A 12,476-nucleotide genomic window follows, 5' to 3' on the forward strand; every position below is an offset into this window, starting at 1 on the left:
CACAGTTATGTGTTTCATATTTTATTAGCAATGGGAACCGAGTAAATCATTGAATTTTGTTCGTAACATATTTTTATTTACCAAATGTACATTCTACAATAATTTAACTAGCGTAAAACTCTTTAAGGTAATCAGCTTTCGGTTTGAGTATAGCTCTGTCCTTAAGACTGACCACCCAGCCAGGTTCAAGTCCGTAAAATAATTGCCTAGGATCTTTACGTTCCATGAGCATTTCGTAATCTGGATCCTCTTCGATCTTCGGTAGCTCGTAACCATATTTCTGAGCTAGAACTAAGCGTTCTTTAGAAACTTGTTCAGGATCTGCCAAGTATCCTCTCGTTGCCGCGCTCATGTAATATTCTAAGCAATCCGTTGGTGGCATCATCCTACGTGGTATCGGTTCTCCTAAATAAAATATCAGTCATTACGCGATTCAGTAAAATGTATTCATAACATTTACCTGTGGTGAAAAATTTATCTACGTCCACCAATGCGAATATGCAATGAGTGTCGTAATAGGCGGTAGTAATAGTACCACCGTTCCTCTCAATTGCTGCGATTACGGGTTCGCTGGCCCATTGAACTTCTATATTTAGCTTCGCTTTGAAAGTATCAGCACCCTTCGAAATTGCAAATCTTTTATAGCAGATAAGGGTAGAATTAGATTTATGGTTTTTAACTCCAGTACCTCGTCTGTAAGATGTACACCAGCGTGCTTATGTTCTACTTTAATATTATATATTCCTGTATTGAGTAGCGATACAAGATCCACAGGTTTAGATACATCGACCCTATTTAAATCGACGAGCATTTGCAACGTTTGTAGAGATAAAGGAGGATACTCTCTCCTTAAACTGTACTTGAAAAAAAAGAATACTTTATGAGTATTGTACTTCGTGAAAGGGATTAGTGATGAATGAAAGTAAGGATTTACTGATGTCCTTTATAATACGGTTCCCGAGTGAATCTAAGATAGAACGGAGTATTCCCAGTCTCGTATCCAGTTCTCATATAGTTCTGCCGTTGACCCGATCCCTTGTTACCAGCTCCGTGTTTGTCACCACCGTGTTGTCCCCGACCACGTTTGGACTGTTAAATAATTATGTTAAAAACTTAAATTATTGTTAGATATGTAATACTTACAGGCTTCCTTGCGCCGGGATTGTCTCGAATGTTATTTAAACATAATCTTGGCAATGTTCGTAGCATCGACAATGCTAAATCTTTTCCTTGTTTCCCAGCCATTATTTTGTAGTTAATATTAATTTATTTATATTTTTGTGTATCCTGTAGTACAGATATTTATTGAGCTTGTTTACTTTTAATTCGTTCTATCGCACTGTGCGTGGCGATGCGTGTGCCACTAACATTGCACGTTTTCATGAAACGTGTTCGTTTTTTAATATTTTTATTAAACTAGGTCTTTAATTTACGGTTTATTTTAATTACGAGAAATATAATGATTCGTTTAAATTTATGTTAATAAAATATGCCTGTTTTTTTAAAGAGGGTTCTCATTTATATGTTACAGGATACGAGTCGTACATCTGTTACTTATATATATCATGACTATAGACGTGTTCGAAAAGGGGGAGGTGGATCGTTCTTTTCGTTCAACGCATCGTCGAATGTGGAACTCGGGTCGTAATCTGTTGTAATCCAAGCTAAAAATTAATTTAAGATAGTTGTAAAATGACTGAAACGCTTCAGCTAAGAGGTACACTTCGGGGGCACAATGGATGGGTCACCCAAATTGCGACAAATCCGAAATATCCGGATATGATACTCTCCTCTTCACGTGGTAAGTGTAATTACAACATATCGTTGTTTCGTCTAATAAACCTCATCCCTTCGTACGCCTCTAAGCGTTACTACATCGTTTCACACGATATATTTCTAGTCAATTTCCATTCATATTTCCAAAGTATTCGTTCTTTATTCGCGTATTACGTTTTAGATTCGTGTCTAGTTTGCTTATCTATCGGCCGGAAAAATGCCGCTCGAACATTTTGCGCGCGGCACGCAACGATCTTTGGATGAATAAAACTATGATAGATATTACTATTTTATATGTTTTCGTTTGTAGACAAGACTCTTATTGTATGGAAATTAACGCGCGACGAAGCTAATTACGGTATACCCCAGAAACGGTTGTACGGTCATTCTCATTTCATCAGCGACGTANATATGTTACAGGATACGAGTCGTACATCTGTTACTTATATATATCATGACTATAGACGTGTTCGAAAAGGGGGAGGTGGATCGTTCTTTTCGTTCAACGCATCGTCGAATGTGGAACTCGGGTCGTAATCTGTTGTAATCCAAGCTAAAAATTAATTTAAGATAGTTGTAAAATGACTGAAACGCTTCAGCTAAGAGGTACACTTCGGGGGCACAATGGATGGGTCACCCAAATTGCGACAAATCCGAAATATCCGGATATGATACTCTCCTCTTCACGTGGTAAGTGTAATTACAACATATCGTTGTTTCGTCTAATAAACCTCATCCCTTCGTACGCCTCTAAGCGTTACTACATCGTTTCACACGATATATTTCTAGTCAATTTCCATTCATATTTCCAAAGTATTCGTTCTTTATTCGCGTATTACGTTTTAGATTCGTGTCTAGTTTGCTTATCTATCGGCCGGAAAAATGCCGCTCGAACATTTTGCGCGCGGCACGCAACGATCTTTGGATGAATAAAACTATGATAGATATTACTATTTTATATGTTTTCGTTTGTAGACAAGACTCTTATTGTATGGAAATTAACGCGCGACGAAGCTAATTACGGTATACCCCAGAAACGGTTGTACGGTCATTCTCATTTCATCAGCGACGTAGTATTGTCGTCTGATGGCAACTACGCGTTGTCCGGATCATGGGACAAAACTCTACGCCTTTGGGACTTGGCTGCAGGCCGTACAACAAGAAGATTCGAAGACCATACCAAGGTGTGAACCCTTTCCTTCCGATCCTACGGTCACCGTTCCTTGCAAGACATATGGAAGCTTTTTTTTTTTTTTTTTTTTACTGTATGCCACTGGCAGAAGATAAAAACTGCGTGAGTGTCGGGGAATAATACTGAAGCTTTTTTTTATATATTTTTTTTTATATTTGATAAATAGAAGAGGTGGGCAATTGAATCTGTGCTATTGTAAGTATCAATCACGTTTGATACATGGACACGCGCAGCTGAGGGTTAGATTCATTGGGCATGTTGATTAATTCTATGTTAACAGGATGTTCTTAGCGTTGCCTTCTCTGTGGACAATCGACAAATTGTCTCCGGTTCTCGGGACAAGACAATAAAGCTGTGGAACACTTTGGCCGAGTGCAAGTACACGATTCAAGACGACGGTCACACTGACTGGGTCAGCTGCGTGCGATTCTCGCCAAATCATTCGAACCCTATCATCGTCTCTGCTGGTTGGGACAAATTAGTTAAGGTTCGTCATCGGTTTCTGTATAAATACTCGCTTTTCTTGTAATGATCTGTAATAATGATGATAAATTTTTATACAAACATGATAATCCATGAGTGTATTGCGGATATGGGACTGATCTTTAAAATTGTCGACTATCGTCACGATCTTTGCTTAGAGCATTACTTCTAATGCATTATTCGTTGTTTCGCAGGTATGGAATCTAACGAACTGCAAATTGAAGATCAACCACAGCGGGCATACAGGGTACCTTAACACAGTTACTGTATCCCCCGACGGTTCGCTCTGCGCCTCTGGTGGCAAAGTACGATATAACATATTCTAGAAATCAATTTCTAAAAAATTCTTTGCTATCATTCTATTCACGAATTTTATTAACGTATAGGATTGCAAGGCCATGTTATGGGATCTGAACGACGGAAAGCACCTTCACACTTTGGACCATAACGACATTATAACAGCCCTGTGCTTCAGTCCAAATCGGTACTGGCTCTGCGCCGCGTTCGGGCCGTGGATCAAGATTTGGGATCTCGAAACGAAAGAAATGGTCGAGGAATTGAAACCAGAGGTTGTGTCCGCGACGAGCAAAGCGGAGCCGCCTCATTGTCTGTCTCTAGCGTGGTCTACCGACGGACAAACGCTGTTCGCTGGATACTCGGATAACACGATCCGTGTCTGGCAAGTTTCTGTATCTAGCCGTTAAGTTCTTTATACAGAAGTTAAATAAAAAAAGAAAAGACTAAAAAGACGACGGAGGTACACGCGATTTAATTTATTTGTATTTACATAAAACTTTTACATACATCACTAAACTATTTATTCTTTTTCACTAGTTTTAGCCTGCTTAATCTTCGCCTCGAACTTCTCAAACTCCTTCTTCGCTATTTTATCAGTATCATCCTCTACCTGTATCACACCGAGAACCTCTGGGATATAGAACTGCATCATGTTCTGAACGCCGTTCTTTAAAGTGACTACGGAACTCGGACAGTTCGTGCACGAACCTTGCATCTTCAACTTCACTATCCCTTCTTCGAAACCCTGAAATCACAACGTAGTACATCATTTCACGAAGATATTACACTCATGATGTCGGACTTACCATAAACACGATGTCACCCCCATCCTCCTGCACCGTCGGTCGTATTCGGGTGTCCAGTAACTCCTTTATCATTTGGACTATCTCACTATCATCCTCGCTAATTTCTACAATAAATAGAAGACACGTGAACGTGTAAAATTCACGTAAATAAGTTTTGTGGAAGCTGAAAGGAGAGAAGTTTACGGGTATCAGATGCAGGCTGCTCGTCCGTTAAAACAGGTAAGCCCGATGCAAAGAAGTCCATGATTACAGCGAATATCTCTGGTTTTAATAATCTCCATTCGACGTCCTCGTCCGTCTTTGTTACTGTAATGAAATCCGGTCCGAAAAATACAGCTTTCACGCCCTCGATGCGGAACAACATTTTCGCGAGCGGAGAGCAATACGCGTCCGGAGCGTTCGGGAAATCCTTAGTCTGGCCTGGTTCTAGTACCGAGATGCCAGGTAGAAACTTCAAACTGTTAGGATTCGGCGTGTCCTGCGTTTGTATAAACATCGTCCGCTTTTGCGTGATGTTGATTGCTGGTTTCGTAGGAGCGAGCAGGCACGATTTTAACGCGCGGTTATTGTAATCCGTATACATTCGTACAGGATGATCTTCGCAAGTCCTGGAATCAACGTATCAATATCTATCATTTAACTCGGAATTCTATCCTGTAATTTATAGACATTCGTTTATTGACTTACTTGAAACGTTGACAAGTCGCGGTGGTTCTACGCGCTAATCGCCGGCTGACATTCAACGTGTTCGCTAAAATCTTATCCATTATATTTGCATTCATTTACTCTTCGTTAGTATATCATTATTACGTTGATTTATTTTGCGCTATTTCTAAATGTCACGTCTACGATGTTGTCGACAGATCTCAACAAACACGTCTGGTTGAGGAATTTCGATCATAGCGCCGCGCGGTGCGTCGCCATTTTGGTCTTCGTGCCTCGTACTGTTCGGTCGACTTCGGTGCATCACGTCATACCCTGACATACCGGCGTTCGACAGGTTCGACTTCGAACCTATTTCAAACCCTTCTACGTACGTAATCGTTACAGACGATTAGTTACAACGGATTTATTGACGTAAGTGTTATAATTACTCTTCTTACACTATTATTTTTCGATTTGGGTTATTATCGCCATTGCTCACGTGATCGGGGTCTCCATCTTGGCTTAAGCATTGCGAGTTATGAAAATGAAATTGATATTGCTTTAAGCAGAGACGAATTTCAGAGAATTCGCTCTGTTTTTAGGTAGGTAATAAATGAAAAGTATCAGTATGTGCTATCAATAACAAGAAGGTATATTTGTTATAACATAAAAGATGTCGGTGCATACACAAGAATACGATGAACCGATTTAATAATTCGACAAGTTTTCTGTCCTATTTAGTAAAGTTGCTTAACATAACAATTAATAAGTTTCAATAATTATTGTCGACGTATGAAACAGTTGAATATTAGTCGAAGTTTAACAATCGCTCAACTAGATTGACTCCGTATGAAAATAGTACGTGATCCTTGCGCGCGATACACTTTGGTTGCAAGTTATCTCTTTTTATACAAAACTTTTATCATTGTACTTTATACGGGTAATAGTTTACATAAGAATTCGCGGAACGATCTGCGGTTACAAGAATCCGACGTATATAATGTAAAATAAAGTAAATAAGGTTTGTACGTAGACGGAAGTCGACGAATACGAGGCAGCAGATTGTTGAAGATCTTTCTGTTTGTCGGGCTGCGAGACGCATAGATTTTCGCAATCCTCGTCTTCGCATATGTCGCACAGTGTGGCTTTCCGTGGCTCGTAAAACACTCTCGCTCTCCTTGCTAAAAATAATGATCGATGATAAAATTGGCAAGATCAATACGAACGAGTTGGTCTATCGTTCTGACTTACACGAATCATAGTAATCGTATATGGTAACTGGTACTGGTTTTTGTTTCGCCACTTTGTGCGTTCTGTACGCAGAGACCGTAGGGCAGTATTCTTGTCTGTTCATCTGTAACACGTTCCCAGTTTAATATTCAATCCCAATTCTCTTGGTATTCTTTATTTCTCATACCTCATCGAAATATAACACCACCACTGTGTCCCCGTTTTTAGTCTCTACTCGTTTCACGTTTTGCGATACTTCGAGACTAGGTAACGATTCCCTATCTACTGTGAAACCTGATGGCAAGCTGACCTCCATTACTACCATATTACTCTGATTTGCTTCTTTGGTTGGAACAAATCTGATAACAAATGATCCGCGTTAAATGTACTATAAGCGACGTTGAACTACGATCGTAACATACCCAGAGCAAATCGAAAGCTGCAAGTGATTCGCGTTTGAATTTTTATCTACTTGAGGGTCCAACGTGAAGAGCGGCCACGCTCCGGTTACATTTAAATTGTATTGGAACGAGACTTGGACCAAAGCGAACCCGTTCCCGGTAGCTGTTATATTAACTAAACGCGCTTTCCTTGGTAACTTCAGAAAAAGAGAAACAATGATTATTCATCTCGTTTCAGTATATCTATACAGTTCTTACCATTTGTTTTTGGAGTATCATTGAATTATCGGGATTTATGTTCATTTGAGTCTGTCCTCCTCCTTCGTACATGAACGTTATCGAAACGGCGTTATTTTTTATTGCCAGCTTTTCACCTAAATTCGCTAAAGCTTGTATTCCAATCACCGTGTCCTAAAAATGATCAACAATAGAATTCCGAGATTACATTCGTTACAATTCAAATATATTGAATGAAAGTAATAGCTTTTACCTGCGTGGAAGCAAATCCTCCTTCGGCATTTCGCTGTTTCACGAGCCATTTCATTACCGGTAAAGAGTCGGTCACCAGATTACGTCTTAGATAAGTCAACAAAGCGTAGGACGTCATTTCGACGTCGACGGGCCGGGGCACAGAATGGTACCACGGATTTTTATCGTCCGCTGGTATAGGCTTACTCCACCATTTAATATCTCCCTTCGTCATGGCTTTAGCTTCTAGTAAATTAAATGCAGTACTCTCGTACGGATGTTTCGCCAGATTCAAGGCGTATGTGCATATGCTCAGAGCATAGACATCATCCAGATCGTTCATATTACGGACGATGTAATCGATTCCTTTGTTTATCGTGTTTCTGTACTTCTCGCTAGAATCCTGTAACGCAAAATGCAATGAATTGCAATATTGAAATTCATGATCCTTGCGAACTTACTGCATTTTCCAGAAAAGCGATCAGAGTGAATGCCGTGAGTGCAAGTCCTTTTGCTGCTCCTCCTTGCATGTCCCGATGACTGACCCTTCCCACTTCAGGGAAGCTTCCGTTTGGAGCTTGATTGTTAGACAACCATTGCAGAGCTTCGTCTATTATCCTGTCTTCAATTGCAATGTACGCGGCAGCTTGTTTAAAGGCTTTCGCCACGAAGGCAGTCAGCCTGATGAGAAAAGGAATTAAATTCTGATTTCAATTAATATACAATTAAAGTAACGATAACTTACCACGTGCATCCGTTGCTGTCCGACTTGCCGAATGCACTGAAGGATCCATCGTCGTGTCTATACGTTAACTCCCTTTGATATCCTATCTCCATGTATCGAAGAGCTTTCCCTTGTATCGCTTGCGTCAATTGATTCGTGTTCTATACATTTTTACATAAACATTAATTATTTTATATTGTGTAGTCGTTCGATTCATGTAGTTGTGCTTACCTTGAGATAATTTAATATCATTATATTTGGAACGAAGTTCAACATATTCTGTTCTCCGCAACCCGATGGCATTTTAATCAAATTGGCTATGTTCAAAATGCTTGGGCCCAAAATATCGCCTGATCAAAATGTACATACACGGATAATAAAATAAGTATAATAGATTCTATGGGAATAATTATTGTGTAACAAGCGAAAGCATTACCTACTGCAGAGATTTCAATATGCTCTGAACCTGGTACAGCGTTCTTAGGTATATCAATTGTGATATTGGTCGATGTGCTCCTCGTGCTTCTGAGATCCAAGAACATAGCTCTGTTTATGTATTGCGTGTCTCCTTCGGCCTGTACAAGTCACAGAAATATTTAAGTCTGATTTCTCTTTAATTATAGGAAATGCGTTTTTCTAAGGTACATAAACTTTTCGGATTGACTGTGTAGCCAATACATCCTTCAATAATTGTTAATAATTTCTAAATCACGCGTTGTCGAGGATACTTTACCTTGACCAGCAGCTTGCTTTCGACGCTGTCACCAGCTAATATGCTATTCGCAGTGGCTTTAATCGTAATGTATCCCAGTTCTCTTGGTACAATCATGAAGGATACGCTGCTCCCGGAATTAGCTTTCACTTCTATCTTCTTTTTCCGATACAGTTCCAATTCTAAACAATCACCAAGTCGCTTATGTCTTATATCATATAACGACTAGTACGTTTCAAATTACAAAATGTCCTTACTCGGCGCATCGTGAACTTCATTAGACATTTCCGCGAAGTCGAATTTGCCCTCGTTCGTTAATAAAACCTCAGCCATAACGTTCTTGTTCATGTAGTTAAATACTACAATTTGTATCGCGACGATTTCTCCTCGTATCACAGAATAAGGGAGATCCATAGAGATAAAGAACGGTCGAAAAACTTTCAACTAGAAGAGGATACATTTTTTCTTGTTAGTCATTATGTCGAGTTTCCTGTTGTTTCATGTCATATCGAGATCATGTCACCTTTCTTGGCTCCTGTATGAGACCGAATCCGTGAACATCGTTCACAGAAAATGCAGTAAGTACCCACGATGTGATCGAATCGGGTACATTCCTCTTCAGTTCATTCTTCCCCTCGTACCTATACACATGGAATTTACATATTATACTTGCAATTTCTATTTCGATCTAACTTCTCTAAGTCCTTACCGGAAGTTAACTAATCGCAAGCTACAAAAATATATTTTTAACAAAACATATTCGTCCGCGAATATGTGTCTCACTAGGAGACTGATCGGCCTTATTTAAAAAACAAAAACTTTACAAAATGTGAATGAAAGAATGACAAAATATAATATGTGATGTAATATAGTAATTAGAAACGAGACATGTTACACTGTATCATACAAGAATACCCAGAATCATTCCATATTTACGTTACACAGAAAATGATTTGTACAAAACGGAGCTGGCGTTCCACTTGAGACCGTTCGCTCGAAGAACTATGTATACGTAAAAGCGTAGAGTGTATGTAAAAGCTTTCGTAAACTGAAAGTATATGAGATAAATACCCTGAAGAGAAGTTTGTAAAAAGCCAGGTGCTTAAGATGTCATGCATTAGAAATACACGGGGCTTATTCCAAACGGGAGGTGGGATGCGAGAGAAGGCATAAGGACCTGCCAATGGTGGTCTTGTTGCTATTTTGTGCGTAACGGGCGGACCAAGGTCTGGTCGAAGTGTGGATGCCCCATGAGGTGAGCCTGTTATTCTACCCTCCAGTATTCCCGGTTTTTCTGCAATCCAATTCTCTATATTGCATTATATCGGCTCGACCAACGGGAACGAGAAAAAAAAAACAACAGGAGACATAAGACTACTGAGAGCAAAGATGAACCTAATTTCTCATTGCACGTTCTCGTTACTTTCGTACTTCAATAAATCACGTCGTAACAGTAGGTTCGCATATCGTAGGCGTTGATAGATGGTTAAATTCTAAAGAGCGAGATGCGAGTTACGACAAAACCGTCACCACAGCATTAAGTCGCATGAATGCGGTATCGAATTATTCCCTTCCGATGGATATTAGTAAACTGTATTTCAACGATGATGCGTGTCGAGTGCTCTTAGTTAATTAATACAGTATTTAGTCACATTTATATTTCGTTTAAACAGTTACCGATCAACACCGTGTTTCGTCGATGATAAAAAATATAGTGCGAACTTCTATTAGGTAAAAATGTTCAATGGAATTACCCAGCGTCAAGCATATGCCAAAGCCAAGTTTCAGGGAAATTCTTGCGTACTTTCGTCTTCGCTGCTGGCACTGATCCACTGAAACCTGCACCGAAACTTGCACCGAAACTTTCAGCAACCGGCATGGCGAATTCTACATCCGATCTGTAGTATACTATACAGACATAAGCCTTGTTAAATACTGGAACTAATCGACCAAAGAATTGGTAGCACGTATTAAATGAAAAATTAGATTCAACGACATTCCTCTTGTTCTACGTTATAAATAATCGAAATAACAATCGACCGGTACATGTTACATGGTATTAGAAAATATTTAGCGTCACGTCTAATAGATAGGTAAATCGCTATTAGTATTACACACGATAAGCTGTACAGAAAATCGTTCACTTACGAATCGGGAAGTTCTCATGAACATATCCGTTCGTCATTATGATAGCACCGCTCTCCTGTTAAAAGAAATATTTAGAGTACGAATCTCTCGACGAAGCTTCAACTTTATAGCGTGAATCTTTTACCCTGAAAACGTCGTTTGCTGTGGCTGAACCAGGGCTCCATAAATACCGATCGAAAATAGAATTTGCATAAGGCGAATCTTGCACGTTGTCATACGACTTTAATTCGTTATATACTTGTTCCTAGAAGCCAAATGTATCTCGATTATAAAAGGTCTTTAACAAAAATCATTTAGTTACGTACGTATGAAATGTCGTTGCCAGATTTCAATAGTATAGATCTCTGATCTACGCCTAGTAATCCAACATAGGAATTTGGTTTCGAGGTAATCAGTAAATTCACGTTCTCTCCGGGTGCCACTTCTTCAGGCGTCAGTTTAATATCGACCTTGCATGAAATAAAGAAACATCCATCAGTTCTTTCTTACATTGAATGTTTCATATTTTATTCTTTAAGACGGACTTACGAAGTTTTGAAGTACTCCTTCGAGTTCTACGTCTAAAGCATCTGCGATGATCTCACCATCGTCCCCTACATAATACACGATCACGTGTGCAGTAGGAGCCATAACGTACGTCGCTAAAAATCTAAACATACGTGTTTTACGAGCAATCAGCAAACCATGTTTAATAATCACGGTTTTATAAATATTTACTTGAAACTGGCAGTGTGCTTGTTCTGCACGTATATAGAGCCAGCATCTAATATATCCCCACGACCAAATATCTCATAATTAATGTATTTCAATGGAGTCGTCGAATTCACTTCAATCTCTACGTCACGATTTACCATAGGGCTCTCTGTTTTTAATATAGCTTGTATGTATTCGTTGTTCTGGGAAATTGCTTGATTCGTCGACGCAAACCATTCATAGAGATTTAAATACTGAGCCTGTTGATCAATTATCATTAGAACGAGTATAGTTTTTCATTTGATATTCTACCTGCGATACTTTACCTCGATGTTCAAAGGATACGACGCACTGTCGTTCGTTTTCGGCGGATACAAATCTAATTTCACCATCCCATTCTGATCGAGCATCCTGCTGATGTTCGTATACATAGACTGATTCTCAAAGACGTAGGCATATCCGTACTTTATCATGACTGGATTCTTGTCATCTCGAACCGGTGTTCCATCGTGATACGTTACTTTTATCTACAATCATTTTCACGTGACGTTTCTCAACTTAAATTAAGATCGAGGATAATTTGTACAAATGCCACGTACAAACGCTGTGTACTTCAGCCCGGGTTTATAGTATTCCGACGTTTTTATCAGCTCCATCGTGTACCTATGCTTATGCAACGTGACGTGCATTGAAGTATTTTGTCTTCTACCAGTTAAAGATTCTTCGACCGTAACGTCGATCATGACTGGTCTCTCGTATTCATCGGTCAGTCTGTAAAGCAATTAAAGATGTATTGGCTATATAGTCAATCCCAAAAGTTTATGTACCTTAGAAAAACGCATTTCCTATAATTAAAAATAGTGCACTTGTCTTCTATTTTCGATATTTAATGAGTTAAGTA

At 39.3% G+C, this 12,476-nt stretch overlaps 5 protein-coding genes and 1 long non-coding RNA gene across 8 annotated transcripts in view; 3 read left to right on the top strand and 3 right to left on the bottom strand.

The window, feature by feature from the left end:
* Positions 1 to 54: 54 nt before the first annotated feature.
* Positions 55 to 1,409, bottom strand: mRpL15 (mitochondrial ribosomal protein L15). Its single transcript, XM_018021484.2, has 5 exons — positions 1,144 to 1,409; positions 935 to 1,089; positions 689 to 854; positions 461 to 620; positions 55 to 405 (listed from the first exon to the last, which is right to left on the bottom strand). Exons 1-5 carry the CDS (start codon positions 1,243 to 1,245, stop codon positions 104 to 106), a joined length of 885 nt encoding a protein of 294 aa, XP_017876973.1. The 5' UTR covers positions 1,246 to 1,409; the 3' UTR covers positions 55 to 103.
* A 175-nt stretch (positions 1,410 to 1,584) lies between these two features.
* LOC108623145 (guanine nucleotide-binding protein subunit beta-like protein) lies at positions 1,585 to 2,313 on the top strand. The gene is made up of 2 exons (XM_018021454.2): positions 1,585 to 1,801; positions 2,087 to 2,313. The coding sequence occupies exons 1-2, from the start codon at positions 1,693 to 1,695 to the stop codon at positions 2,311 to 2,313; spliced, it is 336 nt and encodes a 111-aa protein (XP_017876943.1). The 5' UTR covers positions 1,585 to 1,692.
* LOC108623161 (guanine nucleotide-binding protein subunit beta-like protein) lies at positions 2,255 to 4,211 on the top strand. Its single transcript, XM_018021483.2, has 5 exons — positions 2,255 to 2,466; positions 2,752 to 2,960; positions 3,249 to 3,455; positions 3,646 to 3,756; positions 3,838 to 4,211. The coding sequence occupies exons 1-5, from the start codon at positions 2,358 to 2,360 to the stop codon at positions 4,153 to 4,155; spliced, it is 954 nt and encodes a 317-aa protein (XP_017876972.1). The 5' UTR covers positions 2,255 to 2,357; the 3' UTR covers positions 4,156 to 4,211.
* Positions 4,210 to 5,465, bottom strand: LOC108623163 (NFU1 iron-sulfur cluster scaffold homolog, mitochondrial). Its single transcript, XM_018021485.2, has 4 exons — positions 5,242 to 5,465; positions 4,738 to 5,162; positions 4,555 to 4,658; positions 4,210 to 4,493 (listed from the first exon to the last, which is right to left on the bottom strand). Exons 1-4 carry the CDS (start codon positions 5,334 to 5,336, stop codon positions 4,269 to 4,271), a joined length of 849 nt encoding a protein of 282 aa, XP_017876974.1. The 5' UTR covers positions 5,337 to 5,465; the 3' UTR covers positions 4,210 to 4,268.
* A 78-nt stretch (positions 5,466 to 5,543) lies between these two features.
* The window catches only part of LOC113464092 (uncharacterized), a 9,792-nt gene continuing 2,859 nt past the window's right edge, over positions 5,544 to 12,476 (top strand). The window contains exon 1 of one of the 2 annotated variants that reach the window (XR_003388927.1): positions 5,544 to 5,631. This is a non-coding gene — a long non-coding RNA (uncharacterized LOC113464092). The remainder of the gene's footprint in view (positions 5,632 to 12,476) is intronic. The other variant, XR_003388926.1, reaches the window with a different exon arrangement.
* Positions 5,831 to 12,476, bottom strand: part of LOC108623159 (CD109 antigen) — a 9,587-nt gene continuing 2,941 nt past the window's right edge. Inside the window, exons 7-27 of one of the 2 annotated variants that reach the window (XM_018021478.2) lie at positions 12,175 to 12,346; positions 11,902 to 12,102; positions 11,600 to 11,835; positions 11,411 to 11,531; positions 11,188 to 11,331; positions 11,007 to 11,126; positions 10,883 to 10,937; positions 9,806 to 10,028; positions 9,258 to 9,375; positions 8,992 to 9,178; positions 8,756 to 8,916; positions 8,459 to 8,597; positions 8,254 to 8,372; positions 8,044 to 8,183; positions 7,760 to 7,979; positions 7,321 to 7,701; positions 7,089 to 7,241; positions 6,852 to 7,027; positions 6,617 to 6,788; positions 6,451 to 6,553; positions 5,831 to 6,380 (exon numbers count right to left, since the gene is read on the bottom strand). In XM_018021478.2, the coding sequence (XP_017876967.1) occupies positions 6,178 to 6,380; positions 6,451 to 6,553; positions 6,617 to 6,788; positions 6,852 to 7,027; positions 7,089 to 7,241; positions 7,321 to 7,701; positions 7,760 to 7,979; positions 8,044 to 8,183; positions 8,254 to 8,372; positions 8,459 to 8,597; positions 8,756 to 8,916; positions 8,992 to 9,178; positions 9,258 to 9,375; positions 9,806 to 10,028; positions 10,883 to 10,937; positions 11,007 to 11,126; positions 11,188 to 11,331; positions 11,411 to 11,531; positions 11,600 to 11,835; positions 11,902 to 12,102; positions 12,175 to 12,346 (3,544 nt within the window). In that variant the 3' untranslated portion in view covers positions 5,831 to 6,177. Of the gene's footprint in view, positions 6,381 to 6,450; positions 6,554 to 6,616; positions 6,789 to 6,851; positions 7,028 to 7,088; positions 7,242 to 7,320; positions 7,702 to 7,759; positions 7,980 to 8,043; positions 8,184 to 8,253; positions 8,373 to 8,458; positions 8,598 to 8,755; positions 8,917 to 8,991; positions 9,179 to 9,257; positions 9,376 to 9,805; positions 10,029 to 10,488; positions 10,643 to 10,882; positions 10,938 to 11,006; positions 11,127 to 11,187; positions 11,332 to 11,410; positions 11,532 to 11,599; positions 11,836 to 11,901; positions 12,103 to 12,174; positions 12,347 to 12,476 lie in introns of both variants that reach the window. The other variant, XM_018021479.2, reaches the window with a different exon arrangement.

The sequence above is a fragment of the Ceratina calcarata genome, unplaced genomic scaffold (assembly GCF_001652005.2).
Source record: "Ceratina calcarata isolate Rehan_Ccalc_2016 unplaced genomic scaffold, ASM165200v1 scaffold255, whole genome shotgun sequence".
In the NCBI taxonomy this organism is placed as follows: domain Eukaryota; kingdom Metazoa; phylum Arthropoda; class Insecta; order Hymenoptera; family Apidae; genus Ceratina; species Ceratina calcarata.

Coding starts and splice junctions, on each gene's coding strand:
- mRpL15 (XM_018021484.2), bottom strand. CDS start 1,245: ATGGCTGGGAAACAAGGAAAAGATTTAGCATTGTCGATGCTACGAACA. Junction 621..688: donor GTGTACATCTTACAGACGAG/GTACTGGAGTTA, acceptor GCAATTTCGAAG/GGTGCTGATACTTTCAAAGC. Junction 406..460: donor AGATAAATTTTTCACCACAG/GTAAATGTTATG, acceptor TATTTTATTTAG/GAGAACCGATACCACGTAGG.
- LOC108623161 (XM_018021483.2), top strand. CDS start 2,358: ATGACTGAAACGCTTCAGCTAAGAGGTACACTTCGGGGGCACAATGGA. Junction 2,467..2,751: donor GATACTCTCCTCTTCACGTG/GTAAGTGTAATT, acceptor TTTCGTTTGTAG/ACAAGACTCTTATTGTATGG. Junction 3,757..3,837: donor TCTGCGCCTCTGGTGGCAAA/GTACGATATAAC, acceptor ATTAACGTATAG/GATTGCAAGGCCATGTTATG.
- LOC108623163 (XM_018021485.2), bottom strand. CDS start 5,336: ATGAATGCAAATATAATGGATAAGATTTTAGCGAACACGTTGAATGTC. Junction 5,163..5,241: donor GCGACTTGTCAACGTTTCAA/GTAAGTCAATAA, acceptor CGTTGATTCCAG/GACTTGCGAAGATCATCCTG. Junction 4,494..4,554: donor GGGGTGACATCGTGTTTATG/GTAAGTCCGACA, acceptor TTGTGATTTCAG/GGTTTCGAAGAAGGGATAGT.